General features: G+C 25.5%; 1 protein-coding gene across 1 annotated transcript; it reads left to right on the top strand.

Moving 5' to 3' along the window:
- Positions 1-10,556: 10,556 nt before the first annotated feature.
- On the top strand, positions 10,557-11,024 carry LOC125831966 (uncharacterized). Its single transcript, XM_049511092.1, has one exon. The coding sequence runs from the start codon at positions 10,557-10,559 to the stop codon at positions 11,022-11,024; it is 468 nt and encodes a 155-aa protein (XP_049367049.1).

An 11,024-nucleotide genomic window follows, 5' to 3' on the forward strand; every position in this document is an offset into this window, starting at 1 on the left:
CCACATCTGTCAAAGATGAAATAATTATTATAGTATATATTATTGCGATTAGATACATGCAAAAGATTTTAATACCGGATACATTCTAAAATACATATAAATATGATCAGACGAGCGAGAGAGTTAGTGTATCTCACATATATGCGAATAATCCACTTGGATGATATATATATATGAATCACTTTTATATCAATAAATCACTCAACTAAATTTATCATTAAGAAAATCTTGAAATAACAAAATAATTACGTATTTTTTAATGTCATGATCATGCAGATTGAAATAACAAATGGCTAGCTCAAAGTTACTATATCGTTATAAAATATACAAAATTCAAGATTAATGTTATATATAACACAGTTTATTTTTATAAATTATCAATAAAACGTTATCTCAATGTCGACTTAATTAACGTCTGACATATATTATATTATAATATAATATGCTCGTTGAACTCACTCAGAAAAACTACTCAAACAGTAATATGGACATATGCATGAATGTAAATTGCATTAAATTGTAATATATGTCATAGACTGCAATTTACTATAAGATCTGGTAAAAGACTGAATGCTCTTTGAACGACATACATCTGCAATTTACATACTGCAATATATTGTAAAAGGCTGAATGCTCCTTTGAACGACGTCTGCAATTTACATACAATTACAGCTACAGTACTGTTTGAATAGTTTCATGAGTTTAAGGAGCTTATTATATATAATATATGTTGTACGTTAATTAAGTCTATTTTGGGATAATATTTTATTGATAATTTATAAAATGAACCGCGTCATACATAAATTTATTTTTTATCTTGAATTTTATATTGTTCTATAATGAAGTAGTAATTTTGAGCCATTTATTTATTATTTTTAATCATGAAACAATTTATTTGATCATGTCAAGATTTTATATGATAAAATTTAGTTAAATAATTTTATTGATACAACAATCTAAATTGAATGATATACCTAAGAAAAAGAAAATACTCTAAGAAAGGGAATAAAATGCCAAAATAATGCTCCTCTTATAATTTTATTATTGTTGGCCGCATTCACCATTAATTATGTGAAGACCAAAATAAATAATTTTAGAAAATGATTGGATGGAATGATATAGACATGACGGGAAGTCAGATACCACAAGTCCACAACCCCAAGTTCTCTTACCAACAAATTCAGTTGTCTTCAATTCTTAATTTGAAGTTTATTCGAAATATTAGGTAATTTGTCCGCGTTTTGTGCGGTCATAAATAATAATTGCATTGAACTTGCAAATAATCCTTGACTAATATTCATACATTAAAAATAAAAATAGGATCTTAAAAAATATTAACAATATTCCAACATAAATTTGATTAGTTGTCATTATCACATAACTCAAGAACCTTTAATGGATGAGTTATTCAGGAAATAGTGCTGAAAACAAGCTATTTGTTCTGAAAGAAAAGCAAGCTAAGACGCTTTTTTCGCGGCAAGAGCGGTGTTGTAGCATCAACAGGAAAGTTATTTGGCAGTTGCTTTAGCAGCTCCTTCTCTAAGACCGTCTTCAATAAATCTTTGGTTCTTTAATCAACATTAAAAAGAAAATAAAGAAGAAAATAAAAATATATATACAAAGACATTTCGTAAGAAAATAACGCATTAAAGTTGCATAGATTATACAATTGTGATATCTGTCTCAGGGAAAAATTCAAAAAATTTGTTAACAGATTCAAAAAAGAAATTACACCTGAACATGAAAGCAATTATAATTTTTGAACTATCATAATGAATTTCTTCAATTGGTAAGTGAAGAAACTTCATATCTATGATAAAATAGATAATATGTAAGCTTATATGTAGTCCTTTTAAGTCATAGAATTTTATATAGAATATCAAAACATGAATTCTTGGAATTGAGTACAATAATTATTTTCTGCACAATGAATATACCTACAATATGTGTATATGTTCAATATAATCGGAGATAATAACTTTGCAGAAACATAAACAATAGAGTTTAAAACAAGTACTCAAAAACAACAATTAACGTCATAAGCATAAATTAATGACTGTAAAAAAATACCAGGATATGTAAAATTAGAATGAAATAGAAAGGAAAAAATCGAGTCCACTAAGTGTACAGTGTTCCCTTAAGAAAATTATTCCCCTCTAATACATGAGGTTTAAAGAATTAGATCCTCTTAGGATGGAACGATTTTATTCACCAACGTATTGATATAAAATAATGGTGTCAGTAAGCCACTCAACAGGAGCAAAGTACATGAATATTTAATTGTACAGAAGAAGAAGAAGAAGTTCAGAATTTTCATTGTTTTAAAATGAGAGAAAATTTCTCTATCTACAGACAACAATGGGTAGTGTGAACAAATACTTATTGTGTCTTATCGGAAAGGTCACAACTCTTTGGAACTGTCACAACCTTTCGGAAAGATCACAACCTTTCATAAATGTCACAACCTTTTATAAAAGTTGCAACTCTTCATAAAAGTTGCAACTTTTCATAAAATTCACAAATTTTCATGATATGTGAAGGCTAGTTTTGGAAATAAATAAATTAAAAGAAAATTATGGTCTGTGATGGCGCCACATAGGTGGCCCTAAGGTTCTCTTTTATATATATACTAGATAATGTTGCCCGTGTTATGCACGGGCCCAATAATATAAATGGTATGTTTGGGGCTAATAACGGAGTTTTTGAAACGATTGTTTGCATGGATAAAAGAATAAAATTTTTTATCACAAACCTGTACTTGCTTTGACGCTATTCAAGGCACATTAAGACTACCCACATACAACATTTTTGAAATATTTTATGTTGTCAATTATCATGATTTATAGTATTTTTACGATAGATTCACTTAAAGAATGAGTGGAATTTTTTGTATTTTTTTCAAAACATATTTTATGTGTCAATTATCATGATTTATAGTATTTTTACGCAATTTTTAACTATAAAAAAATTTAAGACAAATAAATTAAAATGGACGCAATATATGTTATTTTTGTTGTCTCAATTTATGTGACACAAATGAAATTTGAAGAGTCATCCAAATTTGCATTTTAAAACAAAAAATGTTTTAAGTTATTAATTATTGTGATTTATAATATTTTTATGTAACTTTCAAATAACCTACATTGATGGTCACTTTGTCCTAATTTATGTGATATGGATAAAATTACAAAATTAACCCTTTAAAATGTCTTTCAGATATTTAAAGTTGTTAATTATTATTATTATTTATAATACTTTTTTGGTAATTTTAAAATGATATGTGTTATTTTTTCTATCCCAATATATGTGAGCCTGATAGAATTCTGAGAGTGAACCTATTTTATTAAATAGCTTTTAAATGATATATGTTGCTTCCTTTGTCCCATTTTATATAATATAAATAAAATTCCCAAAATCAACTGAATTTTTAATATATTTTAAAAATATTTTAAATTATTAATTATTGGGATTTATAATATTAAAAAAAATAGAAAATGTACAAACCTTGTATCAGCCTAAAAAATGAGCACGATAATTCGAAGCCTACAGAAAGCAATATGGTTGTACGCAAATTTTAAATACTTAATATATATTACTCCGCTTGTCTCAATGTATGTAGCATAGATAAAATTTCAAGAGTCAATCAAATGTTGTTAATTGTTAAGATTTATAATACATTTTACGTAGTTTTCAATAATTTCACATTAAACAATACATATTACTACTTTTGTCTCATTTTATGTGACATTGATAGATTAATTTTAAGAATCGGTCAATTTATTTTTTTCTGCTTTTTTAATAAATATTTTAAGTTGTCAATTATCACGATTTATTGTATTTTATACATAATTTTTTACGATAGATTAATTTCAAGAATCAATTAAATTTTTTTATATGTATTTATTTTTGAAATATTTTATGTTGTCAATTATCATGATATATAGTATTTTTACGATAGATAAAACTTCAAGAATCAGTGCAATTTTTTGTATCTTTTTCAAAACATATTTTATGTTGTCAATTATCATGATTTATAGTATTTTTACGCAATTTTTAAATATTAAAAAAACTAAAAAAATAAGACAAATAAATTAAAATGGACCCAATATATGTTACTTTTGTTGTCTCAATTTATGTGACACAAATAAAATTTGGAGAGTCATTGAATATTATATATTATACTTGAGCATAAACTCCCTTACGCACGGGCCCAATAACTATTATTTTTTGTCCTAATGTATGTGACACATATAAAATATAGTGATTTATTTAAATTTAATATGATTTTTAAATATTTTAAGTTGTTAATAATGTAATTTATAATATTTTTACATAATTTGTAAATACTTAATATATATTACTCCGCTTATCTCAATGTATGTAACATAGGTAAAAATTCAAGAGTTAATCAAATGTTGTTAATTGTTAAGATTTACAATACATTTTACGTAGTTTTCAATAATTTCACATTAAATAATACATATTACTACTTTTGTCTCATTTTATGTGACATTGATAGATTAATTTTAAGAATCAGTCAATTTCTTTTTTTGTGTTTTTTTAATAAATATTTTCAGTTGTCAATTATCACGATTTATTGTATTTTATACATAAATTTTAACGATAGATTAATTTCAAGAATCAATCAAAAAGTTTTATATGTATTTTTTTTTGAAATATTTTATGTTGTTAATTATCATAATTTATAATATTTTTACGATAGATTAACTTCAAGAATCAGTGCAATTTTTTGTATCTTTTTCAAAACATATTTTATGTTGTCAATTATCATGATTTATAGTATTTTTACACAATTTTTAAATATAAAAAAAAAAACTAAAAAAATAAGACAAATTTAAAATGGACCCAATATATGTTATTTTTGTTGTCTCAATTTATGTGACACAAATGAAATTTGAAGAGTCATCCAAATTTGCATTTTAAAACAAAAAATGTTTTAAGTTATTAATTATTGTGATTTATAATATTTTTATGTAACTTTCAAATAACCTACATTGATGGTCACTTTGTCCTAATTTATGTGATATGGATAAAATTACAAAACTAACCCTTTTAAAATGTCTTTCAGATACTTTAAGTTGTTAATTATTATTATTATTTATAATACTTTTTTGGTAATTTTAAAATGATATATGTTAGTTTTTCTGGTCCAATATATGTGACACAGATAAAATTTTGAGAGTCAACCTATTTTATTATATATCTTTTAAATATTAAATATTTTAAGTCATTTGTAAATGATTTATTATATTTTATATATATATATATATATATATATATATATATATATATATATATATTTATTTCTACTATATAATAAAAGGGAGTTTATGTATATATTATATTATATAAACTCCCTTTTATTATATAGTAGAAAAATAAATATATATTATATATATTATATAGTAGAAAAAATGATATATTATATTATATTATTATATTATATATTATATAGGGAGTTTATGATGGGACACATACAATGTCCCATCATAAACTCCCTCTTATATAATAGTAGAAAAAATATATGATTTTAGGCAAAAAAATCTATTTTTTAAAGAATTTCTGAATAGTAATGTGTTTGGATAAGATATTCTATTTCTTATTTAGTTACAAGTAATACGAAAATCTTTTTTTTTTCCGAAAATATTTAGTTAAAACCTCGTGTCCTTGCCCCAAAAAAAAAGTTGTCGCTCCTAAATAGGTGGGGGTTCGTGGGTTCGAACGAATTCAGTAGCTTTTTCGTAGACCCTATATTTGTACTAAAATATTAAATAAATATATATGTGTATTAACTTGTGAATCTCTACCAAAATTGATTGATGGTTTAGTTGTAAGAAAGAGACGGTAGAAATATTTTTCACACGAGTTGTAGATTTGAACCCTTCTCTCCGCCTCTGCTTGTTCGTCAATTTATTACTCATTTAATATTATCAAGAGAGAAGGATCTAAATTTCTTTAAACTATTGAAATTGATAAAAAAAAATATCGTTAACTCATTGGCCATGAAATGCTCTTGAATTAATCTTTGTGGTCCTTTTATACCCTTATCACAAATAACCCTATTAGTTCAATTAATTAGTTTTCTCGTTTAATCATTCAAAATTTTAATTAGTAGGCGTTTGGCCATGCGATACCATATCACGATATGGTGTCGTGAGATGGAATCAGCGTTTGGACATGCGATTTTACGCTGATTCCATCTCATGATTCCATATCATGAGAGGTGATACCATATTCTCCAAAAACCATGATATGGAATCACCATGTGATTCCATATCATGATTTGAGATATTTTAATACAATAATTGATCCATGAGTTTATATTTTGTTAAAACAACCCCACATTTATATCTACTAACCATTTGTTTCATATGTAAATAAAATTTATAATCACATCATTACTTTATAAAATTTATTATTCTCACCAATATAAAATTTATTATCACTTTAAATTTGGTGAATATAAATGATAAAGTAGAAATTCATTTGGTGAATATAAATGAGAACGAAGGGAGTAATACTTTTTTTATTTTTCATAATAAAAAAAAACGTCTTAATCTTATGACTAAGCATAATATTGATAAACGACAATTTTCATTGGCGGTGCCGCACTTTCTTAATCTTAGTATTTGCAAAATGTCCGTTCACATGACTGAAGGATATCAAGTCCAATTGATTGAGGACTTGGGAAAATTTGATCAATTAGTTATTAATATTTAGTCAAGTGGACTAGTTATAATTTTTTTGATTAAATTTTATTAGAAGTGTTTTTGACTCAAACTTGTGGTAACTTTTTAAAATTTCGTTATTCAATAATATTTAACTATTGATTTTTCTTGTAAATAGATAGAAGTTAGTGATGTTTGTTAATTTTTATCTTAGTGCATTTAACTTCTAAGTTAATATTTACTCACTAATGTATGTTTTTTTTCTACTTTATAGGTTATTTGTAAGATTAGTTGAGAGATATGAGCATATCAAGTACAATTTATGTTCAATTTTTTTAATTAAATTAAAGTTAGATGAAACAATTATTTAACTGAAGAACAAATAACTTTGTAATAATTTATTATGCGATTATATAATTTTTGTTTATTTGATAAGATTGAATAAACAATTGGGGCTATTTTAATAGTTTTACAACTTATGGGATTTTTATGTTTATGAGAAAATATACAACACAAAAATTTCATATCGCATGTCCAAACAAACCTTCAATTTCATCTCATGATTCCATATCATGATACCATATCATGATTCCATATCATGATACCATATCGCATGGCCAAACGGGCCCTTAAACTAAAACTATTTTAACTCAATCCAAACCCAAATCCACTTATATGTCACATGATAGAGGTTTAGCCAAACTCTCCACACCCAGAGCCTCAAAATCTTTTGGTGATGGCTTTTGAAAACGAAAAAAATGTAATATTACTATGGATTTAGAGCTAGTTTGGATTGGCTTTAAAAAAAAGTAGTTTTTAAGTCAAAAATACAAAGTCAAATTTAAATGACTTTTAAGTCAAAAAATAAAAAGAAGATGCGAGACATACGTTTAGCATTTTAACTAATTTTATGTTATTTTTAACTTTACCAAACACTTCTCAACTTATTTTAAGACATTTTAAACTTATTTTATGTTATTTTTACATTTATCAAACACTTCATAAATCAAAAACTAACTTAAAAATAGATGTCAGACCAACTTTTAACACAATCCAAACACCCTCTTAAGCTACATGTATCGACTCTTCTTTTTTTAAAAAAAGAAGAAGAAGAAGATGAAAAATCAACTATACTATGCTGTGTTGGGTCTGGGCTACATCTAGAACTAGAAGTGATGGTCCAAGTGGACTGACCCGTTAGGTATCTCATTGAGGGTCCAAGACGCGTTGGCCCATATCCATTTTGCTTTGAGAAGTCGTTTGGTAGTTGATTAGTGTTATATAAATATTAGTAATATAGGGATTCATTATAAATGAATTAGTGTATTATTTTATATAGGATATTAGTTATGTAAAAATTGGTCATTTATGTATTAGTTATCCACCTTCTATCTTGCATAAAATAATATATAAATTCCTTCATAACATATACATGTATTACTTATGCAAGTTTTTAAATTGTCAACCAAACATCGTATTAATTTTATACATGAATAATCTATTTATAATATCTACCCATCAAACATTGTATGAGTTATACGACATTTAATACATGAAAAACTTGTTTCTTTTATCCAACTATCAAACGACCCCTAAAAGTCTGATTAAATGGACTTTTAATTTATTTTTATCATTTTAGCTTAAACAAAATATTTATAAATATTTTTTAATTCACTCAAAGACTTCACAAGTACTTGAAAATTAATTTAATTTAAAAAACACTTAAAATAAATCAAAAAGATGTTCTAAAATAACCATCTTTGATTATAATTGACTGACATGAAAAGAAAATACTCAAAGATTGGGATATATTGCCAAGATAATGATCTTTGACTCTCTTTTTTTAATTGTTGGCCTAGTATTGAGCATTATCCATTTATCTAAAGACCAAAATAAACAATTTTAGAAATGATTGGATGAAATGATAGAGACATTATGGGAAGTCAGAAACCACTTCTCTAACCAATAAATTCAGTTGCCTTCAATTCTTAATTTGGAGTTTATTGGGAATATTTTAGACAAAATAATAATAATTGCTTCTTGAAGAATTTCTAAATAGTGATGTGTTTGTGTAAGTTTCTTATTTAAACTACAGCCTACACGTAACATGAAAAATCTTATTTTTCGAAAATATTTAGTCAAACACAAAAGGTATATTATGAGTACTATATTTACAGAGTACTCAACTAGTTTGTACTTAATTTACTTCAATATCTTCAAATATTATTTTAATTTTATAATTATAAAATAGTTATTTCTAATACTTTTAACTAGCTTCTTTATACGTGTATGAATTTCATTAACAAAAAATAAAATCTACGTTTGAATTCGTAGTTTCGTACTAAAATTAGATTTATAAGAAAGGATCCATATATAGTCTAAAATCTTAATGCAGTGGATAATTGACCAAAACCTTTATAAAATCATTTAGAGACCTTTTTATTATATGGAATGGAGGACACTATACATATATATTCAATAATCAATCAAAGTTATAATGAAGTGTTAAGAGTGTTTTTTCATTTTTTATAATAAGATGTTTTTAATTTGAGTTTTGAGTATAAAATTATTTTTTAAAGAAAGTACTTTATACCTTAATACGAGAATTTTTTGCAAATTCAAATTTAATCAAAATTTAATGTAAAACCTAAATATATAATTAGAGCACCTACGCAATGATAATTTTAGTTCAATGTCTTTAGATGATCTAGTCCACAAAATAATAACTATATTGATTTTGTATTTAAATATAATATATATAATTAATGTATAGATCTTTTATATTTCAATCATATTAACAAATAGGTTAAAATAATTTTGGTTGAACGATGCATTGCTAAATTTTCCTTTTATAAATTCTATTTGTGTCCTGTTATATGACCCTAAATAATGATGCATGGAGTGTTCACGTAAGAAGTTCATTTGAATTCAACATTTTTTATAGAGAAGTGTAAATTAATATATTAATTAATTAAAATTATAATAAATAACTTGTCTAACACTAATTATTTTATTTCAAAAATATAATATGTTTAAACTCTATAAAATTAAAATCTTAAATTTATCTTTTTAACTCAAAATATAAGATAATTATATAATTGGTAAATACTTTCTAGCATAAAGTGTTTATCAATCGATTTAACTTTAACAATAATAACCATTTTAAATTTTTTATCAATTAAAGTAGTGGTACTTTCCCTTTCTTATTTTACATGGAATACTTTCATTTTTAATTTGTCCAATGAATAACAGTGATAATATTTTCTTTTTTCATAATTTTACTTTTAATACACTTGACTTGTTTAATTTAAACTAAAAAAAATTCAAAAATCCTTTTCTAAAAATATATTCTCATAGTCAAACAAATATCATTACATAATGAAATAGAAGAAATAATTAAGCAAATATTTTGTATATGAAAAAAATATATGTCTAGCATTTATTGATTTTAATATATAAATATTAAGTGTGAATAAGTATTTATTCCCCATTAATTATAAATATCATACTTGAAAACCTCTTTTCCTTTTGATATCTAAGGAGTGATTACACATGAAATGGGTAAACTTCTCATCAAAAATATTTTGGAAAATTAATATACTTTTCCGAATAAGTTAATTTTATAAGTTTGACCAAAAATATTTTGGAAAACTGATATAAATTTTCTAATAAGTTTAATTTCATAAGTTTGACCAAACAATCTATAGTAAATTAAATTTCCCTATAAATTACCTTTTTTTTCCTTCAAATATCAAATCTACAGTCGAATCATATTAGTTTAAGCAAATCCCTTAATCCATCATTTTGTGTTAATCAGTCTCTTTTATAAAACTCCTCACACCTCTAAGCACTCTTAACAAATTAACAATGGTTCCCCTACCACCTAACGCTACTTCGGCCATCAGCTCCACCGCTCCCGCCTCCTCCGCCGCTGCTGCCACCTCGAATGGGCTTGTTGTCGCCTTAATGGGCCCAGTGAATTCCTTTTGGGCTATGTGGAGGAAGAAACCTAATCATCGAAGTAACAAAACCAAAAAATCAGGTGAAAATTCATCGCTAGCGAAATCGAAGAAATTTCTGGCGAAGATAAGCGGTAAGGCTACTAATTTTATGCGTAAGAAAAAAGCTAAGAATGGGGAAGGTGAATATGGTGAGGATTTTGGCGATGGAGGGCTGTGGCAGAAGGAGATTTTGATGGGCGATAAATGTCAGCCGTTGGATTTCTCCGGCGTGATTTATTATGATCGGAACGGGAAACAATTGGCGGAGGTGCCGGTAAGATCGGCGAGGAGTAGTCCTTTGCCCTGTTATGTTAACGGATCATTCAGAGATTAA

The sequence above is a fragment of the Solanum verrucosum genome, unplaced genomic scaffold (assembly GCF_900185275.1).
Source record: "Solanum verrucosum unplaced genomic scaffold, falcon-dt-bn FXZP01000102.1, whole genome shotgun sequence".
Classification (NCBI taxonomy): Eukaryota; Viridiplantae; Streptophyta; class Magnoliopsida; order Solanales; family Solanaceae; genus Solanum; species Solanum verrucosum.